Here is a 19,324-nt window from a genome sequence, read left to right as displayed (position 1 = left end):
AGGCTGCAGATTGCAGACCCCCAGACCCCTGCCCTCCTGTTAGTCACCCCAGAGTCTGGGCCTCCCTTAGAGCCCCAGGGGAATGTTCACTAAACTTCAACACAGGAAGAAGAGGAACTCCTGTACCTCGGGGCAGATGCAGCTGCTAGCCTTGGAGCACCAGACTCAAATCAAATAGTACGCAAAGCCCAAACACCAAGGTCCAACTTTAGCAGTTGAGCCACAGTGGAGACAAGAAGGAGGCCAGGCCTACCTTATTCCCCACAACCTCAGAGATACCTCCCTAGGGTCCAGGGAACATGGCAGCTTTCCCTTGTTCCTAGGCTCCCGCCATACAAGGCAGGTCCCCTCAGCTCCCTCCCCTCAAAAGTCTCCTGAACCCAGCTCCCTCACCGGATGCTTCAGCCAGTGATCTTTAATGGCAGGCCTCATCTTCTTGTGGACAACCACCTCTTGCAGTTCCTCCAGCGAAGGGTGCTGGCCAATCTCCTCCTCAAAGGGCAGCATGTACTCATCAACAGGCCCTGAGAGGTGAGAGGCTGGTGAGATCACACAAGGCCCAGCTCCGGGTTCCCGACCCCGCACACCCAGGCTGCGAACCCACTCACCGTCTGCAGCTCCGGGTTCCCGACCCCGCACACCCAGGCTGCGAACCCACTCACCGTCTGCAGCTCCGGGTTCCTGACCCCGGACACCCAGGCTGCGAACCCACTCACCGTCTGCAGCTCCGGGTTCCCGACCCCGGACACCCAGGCTGCGAACCCACTCACCGTCTGCAGCTCCGGGGTCCCAACCCCGGACACCCAGGCTGCGAACCCACTCACCGTCTGCAGCTCCGGGGTCCCAACCCCGGACACCCAGGCTGCGAACCCACTCACCGTCTGCAGCTCCGGGTTCCCGACCCCGGACACCCAGGCTGCGAACCCACTCACCGTCTGCAGCTCCGGGTTCCCGACCCCGGACACCCAGGCTGCGAACCCACTCACCGTCTGCAGCTCCCGGTTCCCGACCCCGGACACCCAGGCTGCGAACCCACTCACCGTCTGCAGCTCCCGGTTCCCAACCCCGCACACCCAGGCTGCGAACCCACTCACCGTCTGCAGCCTTGCAGCGAGAGACAAGTTCCCACAGCACCAGCCCCATGGCGTACATGTCGATGCGCAGGAAGGCGTCTCTCTGGAAGTTGATGGCTCCCTCCAGCACCTCAGGGGCCATGTACCGTCTAGTGCCAACCTACATGAAGACAGGGGAGGACAGGGTCTCCAGAGACCACTCAAACACACGCTAAGCCGGGAGAACCGTAGCCTGTGTGCACAGACAGGTGAAGAGAGAGGAATTCAAAACACAAAGCCTCTGAGGCAAAGCCCTACTCCATCAGAGTTAAGATTCCATCTGATGATAACTGTAAAAATATCACAAACTGGAGACAGCACTGAGGAGATAGTTACACTGGTCCTTGAGCATCCCAACAAGCTATTCTGAGGCTTTGGACTCTACAAGATTAATACCTGAAGCAAGCCAGACACTTAGAAGGTGAGGCAAGAGAGTCAAGAGTTCAGACCAGCCGGAACTACACAGAGACCCTCTAATAAACAAGGGAGCGAAGAGAGAGCTTAGCGCCTCTGGTACTTGTCACTCAAGTGTGAAAATGGACATTTAAGAAATCTAGAACCCACATAAATACAGCCTGCCTGCAACACCAATACCTGGGAGACAGAGCGGGGTCCCCGAGCCAGCTGGCTAGACCAACTGGTGAGCTCTAGGCTCAAGCGGAAGACCCAGCCTTAACATCAAGGTGGCAGATGACCAAGGAAGATGCCCAGAGACTACCTCAGGCTTCCACATTCAAACGGGAAAACACATGCTAAGTACGGAAATAAAGCAACATTTAAGAGGCCGAAACAAAACAGTGAGAACACATTTAAAAACACCAAGTGACTCTCCAGAATGATTTGCTGGCTTCGTTTTTTACTGCTTCTTGTAGGTATTTGGTTGGGATTCTCAGCACCTTTCCTCTCATTTCATCTCACTTAGTAATTACAGCTGAGGGCAGGTGGGTGGCTCCGTGGGAAAGCTGCTTGTTGCCAAGCCTGACAACCAGAGTTCAATCCAAGGAACCCACCTGCTCTGAAAAAGATAACTGGCTTCCTAAAGTTGTCCCCTAATTACACCACACACACACACACACACACACACACACACTAAAGGTATTTTTTAAAAATTAATTATTACAACAGAAAGAGAAAGACATACAAGGAGGAGCCGCTGAAGCCCAAGTGGGGAGCCTGGATTGCTCAGCTGACTGGCCAGAGGAAGCGTCACCAACCTCCAGGCCTTGGTTTCCCGGCTGGTGAGACAAGAGCCCTGGTTCTAAGTTCCCGGGTAGCTCCAAAGCCGCCCCAGCTGTGCCCTGAGCATCAGCCCTATGCCAGCCCCTACTCCTGCCACCCTGACTCCTTACCTGCCCATGGGTGTCCCCTGGAGGCTTCCCTGGCTCGAACCGAACGGCCAGGCCAAAGTCTGCCAGCACAGCAGTGAGGTCACTCTTGAGCAGCACATTTTTGCTTTTGAAGTCCCTGTGGAAACCAACAGGCTCGCTGAAGCCCAGCATCAAGACCCAGCCTGCCTCCAGTCGACGACGGATCACGATCCTCTTCTTGACATGGCTCTCAAAGTACCAGAGCTGGGGTTTGCAGCTCCCAGCTTAAACCATCCGCAACTCTCTGGGGCAGGAGGCAAAACTGCTGGGGAGTCCCTCACCTGCCTTCTCCGGAAGGCTTCTGCTGGAGCCTGCAAGCAGCTCCCATCCCGGTAGCTGGGCAGACCCTTTATCACAGTTCTAAAAGCCGGACAGTAAGTTCTCAGAGGGCACAGCACATGAGTCTTCCGAGAAGTTGACAATATTTGGAAAGGAGCACGAATTTAAAATTAGCTTGCCAAAGCTGCACAGGCAGAGCAGAGCAAGAGTGCGTGCAGGCTCTCAGCTCTGCGGTCCTCAGTTCTCCAGCAAGAGTGCGTGCAGGCTCTCAGCTCTGCGGTCCTCAGTTCTCCCAGCTTCTATTGCAGCCTTGCTGGGAACACTAAACTGAGGACTACAGATTCGTCTGGTCACCCCAACACTTCCTAAGCATTGTTGTTAGGCTGAACTACATGCAAGAGTCAACACCACCAGGAGCCCCTCCGTCAGTCACAGACCAGACGGAAGGAGTGTGGGGCCTTGATTTAGCTGCATCAACTATTGCTCCATCACCTGTGCGGTGGGGCCAGAGACAGCTCCACCTCACCTGCCCGAACAAGGTTCAGTGAGTTGGCATTTCTTGAGCTTTTGGAACAGTGTCTTCTTGGGGGGGAGGGGGGGCGGGGGGCAGCAGAGGTTGAGAAGGGTCTCACTGTGTGGCCTTGGTTGACCTAGAATTCACTATGTAGTCCAGGATGGCCTTGAACTCACAGAGATTCATCTGCTCCTGCCTCCCTAGTGCTGGGATTAAAGGTGTGCACCACCCACCCAGCTCCACTGTGTACCATTTAATAGCACACAACAGTGCCAAGTTAACTAGGTGGCTCTTAAGGAATGACTCAAGGCTGGCATGATGGCTCATGTCTATAAGCCCAGAGTCTGGAAGGCTGTAGGCGTCATGAGTTCAAGGATACCTGAGCTACATAAAGAAACGCTAACTCAAAAAACAAAAGTATGGCTGGGTGGTGGTGGTACATGCCTTTGATCCCAGCATTTGGGAGGCAGAAGCAGGTGGATCTCAGAGTTCAAGGTCAGCCTGGTCTACAGAGCAAGTTCTAGGACAGCCAGGGCTACACAGAGAAACACTGTCTGAAAAAAAAAAAAAGATATGGCTCAGAAGTCCTAAAAGATCCTAAGACAGGTTTTTTGTTTGTTTGTTTTTTGTTTTTGTCGGAGATGAGGACCAAACCCAGGGCCTTCAAGCGCTCTACCACTGAGCTAAATCCCCAAGCTCCCTAAGACAGTCTTAAGAGCCCTGTGAGGTCAAATCATTTTTGTAATAATGTATCATTTGCCTTCAATCCCAGTATAATGTCATCATCATGATACATAACCAAACACACGTGCTGTACACCAGTAAACATCAGCAAACATAACCTACATAGATTAGATAGAGTCCTTTTAAGGATACAAAATGGTCTTGACCAAAATCTGAGATCAGCTCTCCTAAAGGAGTTAGCACTTCCTGGTGTGCCCAGTAGAGGGCTCCAGAACACTGACATGGAAAGCTAGCCATCCCCAGCACATGGGAAGGCCAGCTTTGCTCCCACACACCACAGAAACGTTCAGGAAGGGGAGGCACCTCTGGTGTCCAACATCAGCCCTCTGGGCAACTCCAGCACATATCAGGGTTGGGGGGGGTGGGGGGGCCTCCTTAATCCAGATACCTGTGGGCAATAGAAGGTTTGTGGCCCTCGCCACGACACCAGGGCACATCCTCATGCAGGTATGAGAGGCCTCGTGACATCGTCTCTGCCACATGACATAGTTCATTCCACGTGATGATGTTCCCCTTGAGGTAATCCGTGAGGGAGCCCTAAAAGAAGGCAGCACAGACTGTGGGCAAAGGCTCCCAATGCAGAACGAGATGCAACCCAGCCAAGTCCCAGGAGGAACATCTCACTGCGAAAGTGCCGAGTGGGCAGAGTGGGGAGTCTTGCCGTAGACATGACTGGGGGAGAGAGGTGCACTGACGCAGGCAGGGGCATGAGAACTGTCTGTCTCACTGGAGTCTCTCTGGTGGGGGCAGCTCACCTTGTCGTGGAAGGCTGTGATAAGCCACAGCTCCACCTCCAGGTTGGAGCCTCGCTTCTCGGCGGCAATGAACTGCAGCAGGTTCTCGTGCCTCATGCCTGGGGTGCTGAAGATCTCCCGTTCACTCTGCCACGACTGCTTGTCCTGAGGCAGGGAGGCAGCTCAGTCCTGCCTCTCAGAGCCCCACAGCGGCACAGCCACCCAACACACCCATCTCCATGCCCAGTCCCTGGCTTCCCAGCCCCAGCACCTGCAAAAGGCATCTGGAGAACCAGGCCAACCACAACCTCTGAGGTGGCTGACACCAGCACCCTGATTTACAAACGGGATCACAAACACCAAGAGGGGTGTCCAGTGCCAGCCAGCAGGTGCTCGACCTTCTAAGTGTCTTGGGCAACAACTACTGGGATTGGATTGCCTGGGTCTGAAGCCTCTGAGGAGATCATAATGTCAAAAACCAAACTCAGGGGCTGGAGAGATGACTCAGGAGGTAAAGAGCCTGCTTGGCAAGCACAAAGATCCAAGTTCGGATCTCCAACAGCTACATAAAGTCAAGTGTATGTCAGCCTGTGACCCAGTGCTAGAAGCAGGAGGGGCAGGGACAGAGGATCCCTGGGACTTGCTTGCAAACTAGTCTATCCAATCAGTGAGCTCCAGGCTCAGTGAGAGACCTTGTCTCGAAAAAATTAAAAAGTAAGAACCTGGAGAGGTGGCTCTGAGGTTAAGAGCACTGGTTGTTCTTCCTGAGTACCCAGGTTCAATTCTCAGCACATAAATGGAGGCTCACAATTGTCTGTAACTCCAGTTCCAGGGATCCAATACCCTCTTCTGGCCTCCACAGATTCCAAGTATGCATGTGGTACACACAGATACATGCAGACAAAATACCCACACACACATAAAAATAAATATTTTTTATTAAAAATAAATAAAAATTAAAAATTTGGGGGCTGGAAAGATGGCTCAGAGGTTAAGAGCACTGGCTACTGGCTGCTCTTCCAAAAGTCCCGAGTTCAATTCCCAGCAACCACATGGTGGCTCACAACCATCTATAATGAGATCTGGTTCCCTCTTCTGGCAAGTAGACATACATGCAGACAGAACACTGTATAAATAATAAATAAATAAATATATATATATATATATATATATATATATATATATATATATATATATATATATATTTGCTCTGCCCATATATAGCTTGGGCTATATACTGCCCAAAGGAGGCAGTGTTTGTTGCCATTGTATGTGACCTCTTAAAAGGGGAGGAGATATATTTTAAAAGTATCTTGAATTCAAAATTTGGATCTAAGGATATGTTGCTTTGGAAAGGAGACTCTGCTTTTGTTTCCACAGGAAGAAAGAAACTGTGGATTTGTTCCAGGTTAAGATGGATCAGATCTGATCAAGTGAGACCTCCTGAACCTTGACAAATGGTATCTATCAACAAAGGTTATAGCCAGTCTTCCCATGACTTGACCATTATCTTGAATTTTCTCAGGATCCCCATAAGATTGCCAGCACCCCCAATCTGCAGGAATTAGTATGAAAAGCTATGCCCAGATTCTCAAAATATTATTTATAAAAGTTTATTTTTATTTAAAGGGGGTTAATTATAAATGCAATCTCTTTCTAAAGAAGAAAAAGAGATACAGATATGATAGGATGAAAGGGTAGATTATTGAATCTACTTTTAAAGAGCAACAACTTGTTTGAAATGTTTCACATTGCTATTGATTTTAGCTTATTGATACAAATTTAATTTTGTTATACTGTATATATATATATTTCTTGTATATGTACTATATATATAAATTCTTGTTTAAGGTATTATGTTTATGTAATTCATTTAAAATTGTAATGTATAATTAAGAAATACAAATTAATAATTATTCATCTATGATAAGCAAACCAATAGTCATGTTAGTTAAGTTTTCTAAGTATACATAGATATATTTCAATTAGGTAGGTAATTTTCAAATACTTCAAAGACCTACAGAATATGGCATTTAAAATGTTTCAAAACTTAGACTTTTCTAGACAGTTAGACAAGTCTGCTTCTGGCAGGACCAATTTACTTCAAAGAGGAAGATGGGCATTAAAGACACTCCATATTGGAGTTTATCTTCTTCTTGGCAAAACTGGCCATTAGGGCAAGAAATTGCTCTTGCCTGGACCGCTTGACAGTACGTTGTATAAACTGAACATACAGAACCCATAGGAAAATGACCACTATACTTTGCCTAAACAGGGTGAGATGGTCCTTCAGATTCCTGCTTCACAGAAGATACTGCCAGACATTCTGCAGGACACAGAGGAAAGCGACTGATGAACTTTGTCAATAGGTGAGACAATCCTTCAAATTTCCTGCTTCACTAAAAAAATCTGCCAGAGACTCTAGGCCTGTAGGCTGAAGATGGATGCCCAATGTTGCAGAGGAACTTTGGGTGACTGTCCAGGCTGCCAGATGTCTCTGTCATTTCTAGAGTTTTAGAAGTTGCTCACAATGCACTTCCTGTTTACTTAGATAATATTATATCCTTCTAGGGTCTTTGATGGAGTTGAAGACTGATAGTTATAATTATAGTTTTCCTTAGTTATGATAAAAGGTAAATTAAATATAAAACTTTAGACTCACAAATATAGGATTGATGATAGAATATGTTCTTTAATTTTACCAAATACAAATAAACTAGATATTGTAACTGTAATTCTTGCTTGATAACTCCGTTATATATAATTTTACTATTTAAAGTTAAAACCTTCCTTTTTGATTAGACAGAAAAGGGAAAGTGCTGTGGGATGTCTTTCTATAACTGTGAATATGTGTTGCTCTCATTGGTTGATAAATAAAGCTGTTTGGCCAATGGCAAGGCAGAATAAGGTTAGGCAGGACATTCAAATGGAAGACAGAGACAAGAAGGGTGGAGTTGGGGAGATGCCAGCCTGCTGCCCAAGACGCCAGCAGACCGCCATGGCCACATGGCAACACACAGATTAATAGAAATAGGTTAATTTCAGATGAAAGAGCTAGCTAGCAAGAAGCCTGGGCCATAGACCATATAGCTTGTAATTAATATAAGCCTCTGTGTGTTTACTTGGGACTGAGTGGCTGCAGAGACCAGGTGGGACACAGGAAGACATCCGACTACAAAAAATAAAAAATCTGTAAAAGGTGGAGAGCCAGGCATGGTGGTACACACCTTTAATTCCAGCATGTGGGAGGTGGAGGCAGGTAGATCTCTGTGGGTTCCAAGCCAGCCAGGACTACATACTGAAACTGTCTCAAAAAAAAAGGGGGGGGGGGGGGGGTAGAGTGCAATAAAAGAAAACACTCAAGTGTCAAGCTCCGGCCTCCACACACACACCTGTGCCTACATGAACATGAAAGTCACATACACAGAAGAAACAGCAAAACCCCAACCAACATGGGTCAACGTTTAGCAGCATCTGACCCTAATCCTCTGATGGACTCTCACCACGTGATCAGGAGCGAGCATGGATGGCCCCTATGGTTGAGACTCTACCGCAGTGAGAGAAGATGGCCTGGATGTCCCCCCCAGAAGCTCACCTGGAGTGGGAAGATCTTTACAGCTACAAAGTCATTCATGAGCTGAGCCTTCCAAACGCAGCCAAAGCGACCCCGAGCCTTGATCTCCAGCAGCTGCAGTGGCTTCAGGCCCACCAGCGGGGATGGAGGTGGAGGCCCAGGATCCTGGGAAAGCAAGGGCTAACGGGAGTCTGTCCAGCCATTCCTCCTCCCTGCCCTGTCCCATGCTGACACCGCCTCACCTCATGGATGTCCACGTGGCCGTAGGGAGGCTTGCGGTGGCGATACATCCAGAAGGCCAGCAGGACGATAAGGGAGAGGCCCCCAATGGGCAGCAGCGAGTAGGCCAGCACCGTGAGCAGGGTGGGGGCTGTCGGGGGTGGCTCGTACGTGACTGGGGGACACATGGAGCCCTGTGTCACACAGCCCGCCCACGCCAACCCTCCAGTGGGCCTGCAACCACCACCCCCCTGGCTCCAGAGTGTCCCATTTAGAACCTTCTTTCCACGGGCTCCTCACCTTCTGGGCCCCCAGGCTCTGGCAGGTGGGTGAAGCGCTCGTTGCAGAAATTGCCTTCACAGCAGCAGAAGTACACCTGGGGGTTCTCCTCAGTGGCCACACACTCCTGCCTGCAAGCCCAGAGTCCAGGTTACAAACTCCAGGGCGGGGAAGGCAGGGCTCCCGGGAACACCAGCAGGTGGGTGAGCCCACTTCCCCTATAGAGTGACCCAAGCCTAAGACGGACAACCAGGCACAGCCAGGCACTGAAACCTGAACTGAGGAGAGCAAACACAGAACAGGGGCTTGGGATCCTGGCACTGCCTCGGAAGCCTTTTCCAGCTCAGACATCCTGCCCTCGGTGGGTGGAGAGCGCGGGCGGGCTTCGGCAGGGGCACGGGCGGGCTTCGGCAGGGGAGCGCGCCCCAGCGCAGGACCCACCTGTCGTAGCAATTGAAGTCATCCAGCCAGCAGCCCTTCTTCACCAGCTCGATTGTGCCCGAGCTGTTGCGCCAGGAGGCGTAGCAGTGCAGCCGCTTGTCCCGCTCGCCCTCGCAGAGCTCCAGGCCGCTCTGGTTGGTGCGCTCTAGCTCCCAGTTGGCATTGTAGTAGATACACTCCCGCGTCTCAGCCTCCCCGCGCCCGGACCCTGTGCCCAGAGAGGAGAGACGCTGAGCAGGTGCCGGTGGCTTGTGCTGAAGGCGCCTGTAGGAGTCACTAACTCACCCCTCTGCCCTCGACGCTGACCCCCTTCCACCCACACATCTAACAGCTCTTAGGAGGAAGTCCAGATTAGTCTTTCTTCCTCAGTCCCCTGCCCACACCGGCCAGTAATCAGGGGCCTTCCTGCACTGTTCCTGCCCGGTGCTCACCTGGTACTGCAGAATATCTAAGCTTTCTAAGTTCAGGGTCACCAAGGGGCACTTCTCTCAGACAGGAGGGCTAAGCTGCAATCACAGACCAACTCTGCAGCTGGGTTTGGCCAACACCCCAGACACATCCACCCACTCGTGCACATTCTTTCCCCCACAGAAGTTCCACCCAGACTGCTGAACGCTCCGACTTAGCGTAGCCCCATTCACCCAATCTGTCTTTCTCATCAACCGGACCAACAAGCCACGGTCCCAACTGTTTGCCCACAATGACCCCATGAACCTACGGATGTAGGATAAGAAAGAGTACACAGCACCAAAGAAGGCTGTCTTGGTACCTCACAGGACCTCTCAACAAGGGGTGGATTTACTCCCTCACTTCCAGAACCCTAGAAACCCTAAGGAAACCGCATTAACTCAGCCCCTCTGCTCTTCGGCCCACCAGCACTCCAGCTTCCAAAGGTGCCAGGAGCCTGGGTGGCACCTTTATTGCCCACATACCCCAGGCTACTGTGGCAGTAGCTGGCAGTTGAGCTAAGCACCCAGTCCAGGTACAGACCTGCTTCTCTTCAACCTGGAGTCCCACAGAACAACAGCAGCCATGTTAGCAGGGACTATCGGACACATCCAAAGAGCGTGGGCAAAATAACCCCAGCAATCCCAGGGCACGGTGACAGCGTCGGCACCGTGAACACTTGTATGAGAAGTAGACATTATTAATATTATATTATTATTATTATTACTATTACTATTATTATTAGTGTGTGGTTTTTCAAAACAAGGTTCCTCTGTGTAACAGCCCTGGCTGTCCTGGAACTCACTCTAGACCAGACTGGCCTCAAACTCACAGAGATCGGCCTGCCTCTGCTGGGATTAAAGACATACATTACCGTGCCTGGCTGAGACACAGAAGGCTATTGTATGTGTCCTCCGCCATTGCCTCCTAGTGCCCAGCTTCCCCCACAAGACTGGAAAGCTGACCCCGAACAGATGGGGTAGACACACAAGGACAGAGCGCTGTGGGTGCACTGCTTAGGGAAGGATTTTGAAAGGAAGGGCTAAGAACAGATGGCTTCAATATGAAGCCACGCACCGGCTACACAAGCTTAGGGCGCGCCCAGGACTTCACGGATGTTTGGCTCCACGGTGTCCTAGGTTCACCCTCCAGCTCAGGAGAGCATCCACCTCCATTTGGACAACCATCAGCCCCTTGTTCAGGGTGAGGAGTCACACTGGGGACATAAACAGGGCGGGCCTGAGGCTGGCCTAGCTCCTCTCTCAGGCCATTGTCAGGCAGGAGCCCTCTGCACTTCCTGGGAAATCCACGTCAAGGCTCTAGGTAGGACCCAAAGGCTCAGGATGTCACCTGAGCAACTGACCAGGCCTGCTCAGAGCAAGCCCTACAGAGCAGCATCTTCACAGCTGTGCGCCTGGGGCAAGCCACCTAACCACGCTATGGAGAAGTGACTGACCGTCTGTTCCTAAGGCTGTGGAGAGCCTTCCAGTCCAGGCCTCACACCAAGCCTGCCCGCAAGCTTTGCATCCCATGTGACATTCCACACCCCTCCCACACCACACCCAGCCTACTGCCAGCTGGAGACCCAGGGGCCGCCCACTTCCTCTCTCCTCCCAGGCTCCCTTTCTTCACACTCTCACACTGGCTATTTATAGCCTATGGCAAAATTCCAACCACAAGGCCACCTAGCCTTTTAATAGATGAAGGCCTCCCGCCCACATCCCCTGCAGCCAGGTCAGGAGTCTCCCCAACTGGCCCTGCCTGCTCACCCATCCCAACAAGAGAGACCCCTACACAGCTACATTTCCACCGTCCCCAGGACCACAGCCAAGGCAGCTAGGGACAGGGAACCTGAAGGAGAGAAGGGGGGAGGGGCTGGAGCATGAGGAGCATGCGATGCACACAGCACACGTGCATGAACACTGCAGTGGCGTTTATCTTAGACTCCTCTACCCTGGGGCTGAGGATACGGCTCAGTGGTTAGGAGCACTTATTCTTGCAGAGGACTGGGTTTGGTTCCCAGCATCCACATGGTAGCTCACAACCACTTATAACTCCAGTTCCAGGGGATCCAATGCCCTCTTCTGGCCTCCACGGACACTGCATACACAGTACACATGCATGCAAAGTACCAATACACGTAAAATAGAAATAAATCTTTAAAAAAAATCCGTTACTCAACTAGCGGAGGTGGCACATGCCTTTAATCCCAGCATTCGGGAGGCAGAGGCAGGCGGGTCTCTGAGTTCCACCTGTATTTGTGTGCCATCCGGACTGACACCCACTTGGCACTACAAAGCATGAGAACCTGAGTGGGCCTGTGCTTTGGAGCCATGGTCGGCAGAGTGACCTCACCCTAGCTTCATCTGCTCTCTGGCTGGACCTTCGGATTACGTACAGCAAGCAGTGACGTAAGCAAAGCATCACGAAGCTTCACGACCTTCGTGGGCTCCTTTGTGGGTATTCCCTCTCAAAAACGCTGAGGCTAAGCACCTTCGACTCGGTAGATACTGCTAAATTCTTCTCCAGTTTTCAAGCAGCCTCACTGAGTCACAGCCTCATCCAGGCTCCCGTGACACACATGGCACCTTCCCGACTACAAACCTTCCCTGGGAACGACTGTCATCCCTCTTTTCTCCGTCGTGGAAAGTCTATGTGCTGTTTATAGCCGCACAGTAACCCCCTTGCCACTTGTCATGCTGTCAAAAACTCTAGTGCTAACGTGCCCAGGACACTTCTTGTAGTGTTTTCTCAATTTATTTCCCAACTTTCATTTTAAAGCTTTCTGCCCACTTTTATTTTCTACAATTCAATCTAATGTTTTTCTTTAAACCAGACGTGAGTCCTAACGCACTCGTGGTTTGAATTTGTGTTTTCTCGGTTCTCTTTTTCCCGTGCAGTTCTGGTGATCAGACACTGCACTTCATGCACAGTAGCCACATGCTGGCCAACAAGGATCACCTTCTAAAATACCCTGTGTTGCCACATCTGGCCTGGAAGTTAAGGTTCACTTCTAAACTAGTGTAAGCTGGTCGCTGAAGTGTAGCTCTTATGCGGGGACGGCTGAGTTAAGGAGCCTTCGGGCCACCACTCCCGGAAGTGACTGGTTTAACTCCACCACCTTTCAGTTTTCATTAATAATTGATCTTCATTGGGAATGAACTTTTAATGCATCATATTCAGTACTTAATATTTTTGCTGCCTGTATCTATCTCTAAAACATTATTTGTGGTTTATACAGCCAAGATTGCTTTTTTTTGCTGCTAAAATGGGATCTTGAGTCCAGGTATATTAGCTGCCTTTTGAGGAAGTCTCAGGGGTGCTTGCAGCAAGGGCAGGGCGGGAGGATGCTTGCTCACTGGGGTGGTCAGGGAGCAGCACAGGACTTGAAGGAGGGCTGAGCTACCGCACCTAAGGCCACCTGCAGTGACCCACTTCTTCCAGCTAAGCTGTGGCTCCCAAAGGCTCCAGAACCTCTGAAAACAGCGCCACCCGTGGGGAACAGTGTTCCAGCACATGCGCTTACAAGGGACCTTCAACACACCAAAACATGGAGATTTCTAACCATTTGGGGATTCAAATGCTACAAATGTTTTGTTTGCTTCTTTTTCTAGAATACAACTTCACTCTGTGTCCCTGGCTGGCCTCGGGCTTGTGATCCTCCTGTCTTAGCCTCCCTGGATTACAATTGTGTGCAGACTTGTATTGAAAACTTAATCCTCGATGCAAAAAGGTGGGGGGGGGGGGCTTTTAAGAGATGAATGGGTCATGGGGGCCCTTACTTCACGGATGAACTAATGTCACAGCACAGAGTAGGTTGGTAATCATGGGATTTATAAACACCCCCCACCCCACCTCTCTCACTCTCCACGTGATTTCTTCCACTGCATGAAAGGACACCACCGAGGCCTTCCCTAAATGTTAGTCATTTGGATTTACCAGCCTCAACTACTTATAAATTGTCCAGTGTGTGGTATTGTTTGTTACAGCAGCAGCCACAGACTAAAATACCCACATCAGCTACTTTACTCATCACTGTGACCAAATACCTCACAAGCAACCTAAGGGAGCCAGGAAGCCAGTCCTGATCCAGGGTCGGACATCCCTCAGTCCAACCTCTCTGGAGATACCCTCAGACACAACCAATCGCGTGCTTCATGAATGGCCTAGGTTGTTTCTTAACTCAATCCAGCTGACTGCAAAGTGACCATTGCCTACCCCTTTTTCATATTGCCTAATAAGATCTTACTTCCAGTTCACTGTTTCTTTCTATCACTATGTCTAATCTGTTTATCTCTACTTTATTTTATTTATTTATTTTGGTTTTCCAAGACAGGGTTTCTCTGTGTAGCTTTGCGCCTTTCCTGGAACTCGTTTTGGAGACCAGGCTGGCCTTGATTTCACACAGATCCGCCTGCCTCTGCCTCCCGAGTGCTGGGATTAAAGGCGTGTGCTACCACCGCCCGGCCTTATTTTTATTTTTTCATTATTTTTATTTCATGTGCACTAATTTCCCTGCATGTTTATTTGTGTTTAGGTGCCAGATTTCCTGAAACTGAAGTTGCAGGCAGTTATGAGCTGCCACGTGAGTGCTGAGAATTGAACCAGGTCCTTTGGAAGATCAGCAATGCTCTTAATCGCTGAGCCAACTCTCCAGCCACCTTATTTTTATTTTTTAAGACAGGATTTCTCTCTGTAGCCCTGGCTGTCCTGGAACTCACTATGTAGACCAGGCTGGCCTTAAACTCACAGAGATTCACCTGCCTATTCCTGTCAAGAACAGTACCAGGCTTGCAAAGTATGCACAAAATTTTATTTAAAATAAAAATTTTATTTAAAATTTACTGACTTTTCGTTTGCTCATTTCTGATGACTTCCACTTGTGATAGACTTTTTTCCTCAAATTTGATATTGGATATCGAACTTATGTCCAATGGGGCCTTTTCTGTGGAAACATACCGTCCAGAGAGCAGTGACCATTTTTGCTTCTGCCAAACTCCATACCAATCTGGACACCTTTAATTTCTTGATTTAGAGTTTCCTAGAACGGGACATGAACCTTCTAACTCTCAGTTCATGCTTAGAGTTATACATTCTCAGAGGAAACTGCTCCCGCCTCCATCCGCTCCCCTTTCACCCTCGGCTAAGACGTTACATTATCTAGTTGCTTTGTCAGCCATAGGCTACCCGCTTTCCCTAAAGGGATGACAGCAAGGAAGCCTTAGGGCGGGAGGACCCTAACCTCAACTCAACATCTACTGAACCTGTACCTCTCAATTACGGGAACGGGCAAGCCTGAAGGAATGAGCAAGTTTCAGCAAGGTGTGTGTGTGTGTGTGTGTGTGTGTATGTGTGAGAGAGAGAGAGAGAGAGAGAGAGAGAGAGAGAGAGAGAGAGAGAGAGAGAGAATATGCCCTAAAGCCAGGCAGTGGTGGCTCATGCCTTTAATCCCAGCATTTGGGAAGAAGAGGCAGGCAGACCACTGTAAGTTTGAGGCCAGCCTGGTCCAAAAAGAGAGTTCCAGGACAGCCAGGGCTACACAGAGAAACCCTGTCTCAAAAAAACAAAACAAAGTATATGTCCTGTGCATGCAGGTCCCGTGGATGTCAGGAGCGTGTATAAGATCCCCTGGAGCTGGAGTTACAGGAGTTTTAGAGTCACCAAATGTGGGTGCTGGGAATAGAACTCAGTCCTCTGGAAGAGCCGGAAGTGCTCCTAACCATTGGACCACGTCTGCAGCCCAGGATAAGCAACCGTGCCTGGCGGAGGAACAGGACTTGTTTTCTGTGTCTTCACGCTCCTCTCTCACGTCTCTCCACATGCAGCTCATAACTCTTAGCATTTCATGAGGCTTCTCAGTTCATTCGTCCACTATAAATGCCACAGAGAATCCAAGAGCATCTTCCAAGGTGACAGGACGAAGCCAGGGCATCTAATGTCACCTCACCAGACTCCATAAACAAGTCCCTGGCACCACCGTTCCACAGAACAGGGTGTGGCCCAGGGCCTTCTGCCGGCCTGTAATTCCTGAAGAACACTGGAGAGCGCGCTACCAGATGACATTAGTGTTACAGGCAAGTGTCCTCCCTCACAGAGAACTTTACCAAGGCGTAAGCCTGAAGGTATAAAAAACCCACAGAAAGGACAATTCAGAGCTGGTGAGTGGACAGAGAAGCAGAACTGACTATACAGACCCCTTGACTGGCCATGAACAAAGCTGTGCAGCAGATTCCCACCACAGAAACATCCAAGATTTGGCACTCTGTGGCATCAGGTACCGCAGTAACAATGAGTCCAAAGACAGAGGATGGGCCGGTTAGGGCGGGCAGGCCCTCGGGCTCTCTCATGGCTGTAGGCTGCCTTGCCCCAAACCCGCAGAGGCATAAAGCAGACTCTGGGTGGGAAGGAGCAGGTCACCTCAGGGCAGAGTCACACTGAAACCCAAGGAAGGACACAGCAAACACAGGCACTCAGCTCTCTCCTAGCTGAGGCTTCCAGGACTCGGCCTTTCCTCCTCCACACAGACCAGAAGACCCTCCTCAGCAGAATCTAACTATCTAATCAGATCTCCACCTATAGGCTCAGAGCTCTCAATCAGCATCCAAACCCATCCTTAACCTAAAAGGCACAGGCTGAAGATCAGTGATAAGAAACCAGCAGAGAAGATGAAGAAGGGAAGACAACTTGTTAAGAACAGTTCAAGGCCCCGGGTGGAGCTCCGAGAGTCTAATTAGCGAGAAAGAGGAGGGTTTATATGAGCGAGAATTGTTGAAACCAAGGTTGGATAAAGCACAGGGACAAATAGCCAAACGAATGGAAACACATGAACTATGAACCAAAGGCTGAGGGGCCCCCAACTCGATCAGGCCCTCTGAATAGGTGAGACAGTTGATTGGCTTGATCTGTTTGGGAGGCAACTAGGCAGTGGTACCGGGTCCTGGGCTCATTGCATGAGTTGGCTGTTTGAAACCTGGGGCTTATGCAGGGACGCTTGGCTCAATCTGGGAGGAGGGGACTGGACCTACCTGGGCTGAGTCTACCAGGTCGATCCCAGTCCTCGGGGGAGGCTTTGCCCTGGGAGAGGTGGGAATGGGGGGTGGGCTGGGGGAAGGGGAGGGGGACAGGAAGGGGGAGAACAAGGGAATCTGTGGCTGATACGTAGAACTGAATGGTATTGTAAACTAAAATAAAAGGGGGGAAAATTTAAAAAATTAAAAAAAAAGAACAGTTCACTCCTAGAGAGAAAGCAAAGGCCAATACACCTTGAAAAGTAGAACAGATAGCTCTGTCTGTGTGTGTGTGTGTGCACGCGTGCGCGCATGCTTGTGTGTGTACCAATATCTAATAAGAAAGAAATGCCGCTTACAATGGATAAGGAAGCTGACTGGCTTTGACCTTCCAGTACTTGCAAGCTTGACTATGGTAGGACAGTGCCCACACCCAGTTAACTACCAATGAACTGCAAAAGCAGAAGAAAAAAAAGCAAGATTACAAGAACCTACCTCCAGAGGCTGGAGAGAGGCACAGTGGTTAGAGCACTGGCTGCTCCTGCAGAGGACCCAGGTTCTAGTCCCAGCATTCACATGGCTACTTACAACCATCTGTGACTCCAGTCCCAGGGGATACGATAACCTCTTCTGACCTCTATGAGCACCAGGCATGTATATATACATGTAGGCCAAACACTCATAAACAAAACAAAAAAAGGAAGGAAGGAAGGAAGGAAGGAAGGAAGGAAGGAAGGAAGGAAGGAAGGAAGGAAGGAAGGAAGGAAGGAAGGAAGGAAGAAAGAAAGAAAGAAAGAAAGAAAGAAAGAAAGAAAGAAAGAAAGAAAGAAAGAAAGAAAGAAAGAAAGAGAAGGAAAGAAAGAGAAAATCTGCTTCCATCTGCCCTTCATCAAAATGTACTGGCACCTAGCTGCAGCGGCACAAGCCTTTAATCCCAGCACTCGGGAGGCAGAGGCAAATGGATCTCTGAGTTCCAGGCCAGCCTGGTCTACAGAGCAAGTTCCAGGACAGCCAGGGCTACACTGTGAGACGCTGTCCCTAAACAAACAAACAGTACTGAGGAGCTGGAGAGAGAGCTAAGGTCGACAGCATGTAAAGCTCTTAGAAAGGACTCGAGTGCAGATTCATACATGCACACACACATAATTAAAAATAAAATACATATTTTTTAATGTACTGGAGGGTAGACACCACCAAACCCAGGGATAAAACGAGGAAAACATAGAAAACCGAACTTCAAGTTCTAAACACAGACGTAATTGGTGAGTTTGTTCTGGGTAGTGATCATGAAAAATTCAGATGACAGGCCAGGCCAGGGCAGGACCGGCCGACCATTCAACCCTTTAGCTGACCCTAGAACCACACAGGCATGGAGCAGACCCCACACAAGCCAAGGAGCTGGGCAGGGATTTCAGCAGCTGCTCTCCACAGAGGAGTTCAGTCAATAGAATTACCTGTTGTAACAAACACAAACAGAGGCAAAATCAATGTCTTTGAGAGGAACATAACAGAATCTAGATTCTCTGTAGCTGCCATTCACAACACAGATATTATCCCCATTTTCAAGAGAAAACACAATGACTGTAGGCCAGCTCTAAGACAATTAATGCTGGAATTAGCAAAGGGGTTAAACTAATACAAGTATTCCCAAGGTGTACAGGAAAACGCATCCGGGGCGGGGAGAATGGCCTAGTCCTGGCCTGCAAATCTGTACTCTTCTTAGCTACATGACGCCTTCAATCAAGATGGTGTCTTCATTTCCTCCGGCCTTTTCCAGGTCCTCCAGAAAAGGGACTGGCCCTGGTCAGCAGAGGAGGAAGGCCCTGGTTTAATCTCTAGTACTTTGGGGGGGGGGGGACGACCACAAAAACATCACATTTGAAATTTAAAATTCACCACAAGGGGCCCAAACTTTCTAACAGTTTAGATCTGAGGCTCCCCCTGCAAAGGCTGTGGGGGAGAAGGGGCGGCACTCTGTGAGTCCACACAGACACTCGGGAAGCAGAGCTCAGCCCTGGGTACGGCTCAGTGGGGCGTGCCCTTGGGGCTGAATCTCATCCCATCCATTCCTGTCCCTCCTCCTCTCTTCCTTCTTCCTCTTGCTCTCCTGACTGCTCTGAGGTAAGCAGCCTCTGTCTACAATTCCACCATGTCACTGCCGAGCAACAGACCTAAGCATGAGAGCCAGCCACCAGGAATGAGCAGCATCATTGTTGAATTCAGATACTAATCTGGAGTGCACCCAGGCTGGCTTCCACTGGTTATGTGTTTAAAGCCATCGACAGTCACTAAAACTGGGCAACTGTAGAAGAAACTGAGGCCCAGGATGAGGTAAATCTTCCAGAAAGCATCTACAGGTGCTTCTGGCTGACAATAAAGACATTATTAACCTCAAAACATTTTAATTCAACATTAGGATTTGTCTGGATCTTTGACTAACTGAAATGGGCTGACTGCACCCAGCCCTTGCTCAGTACTAGACCTCTTGTCTTCCCAGTCTCACAAGGCTGTCATGCACAATACGGTCTCTCAACTGCCCCAAGGAATGAAAGAAAACAGACCCTGTGGCTAAAGTTATCTATCACCCATGCTCACAAAAATCCTGCC

At 49.8% G+C, this 19,324-nt stretch overlaps 1 protein-coding gene across 3 annotated transcripts in view; it reads right to left on the bottom strand.

The window, feature by feature from the left end:
* Acvr2b (activin A receptor type 2B) overlaps positions 1-19,324 on the bottom strand; it is a 39,964-nt gene that overhangs the window by 8,923 nt on the left and 11,717 nt on the right. For 2 of the 3 annotated variants that reach the window (XM_076577336.1, XM_076577334.1), the window contains exons 2-10: positions 9,264-9,471; positions 8,844-8,953; positions 8,567-8,718; positions 8,346-8,489; positions 4,772-4,915; positions 4,405-4,553; positions 2,462-2,576; positions 1,095-1,233; positions 394-524 (exon numbers count right to left, since the gene is read on the bottom strand). In XM_076577336.1, the coding sequence (XP_076433451.1) occupies positions 394-524; positions 1,095-1,233; positions 2,462-2,576; positions 4,405-4,553; positions 4,772-4,915; positions 8,346-8,489; positions 8,567-8,718; positions 8,844-8,953; positions 9,264-9,471 (1,292 nt within the window). The remainder of the gene's footprint in view (positions 1-393; positions 525-1,094; positions 1,234-2,461; positions 2,577-4,404; positions 4,554-4,771; positions 4,916-8,345; positions 8,490-8,566; positions 8,719-8,843; positions 8,954-9,263; positions 9,472-19,324) is intronic. The other variant, XM_076577335.1, reaches the window with a different exon arrangement.

The sequence above is a fragment of the Peromyscus maniculatus genome, chromosome 7, assembly GCF_049852395.1.
Source record: "Peromyscus maniculatus bairdii isolate BWxNUB_F1_BW_parent chromosome 7, HU_Pman_BW_mat_3.1, whole genome shotgun sequence".
In the NCBI taxonomy this organism is placed as follows: Eukaryota; Metazoa; Chordata; class Mammalia; order Rodentia; family Cricetidae; genus Peromyscus; species Peromyscus maniculatus.
The sequence above is the reverse complement of the archived record's forward strand: the minus strand, read 5'-3'. Positions and strand labels throughout refer to the sequence as shown.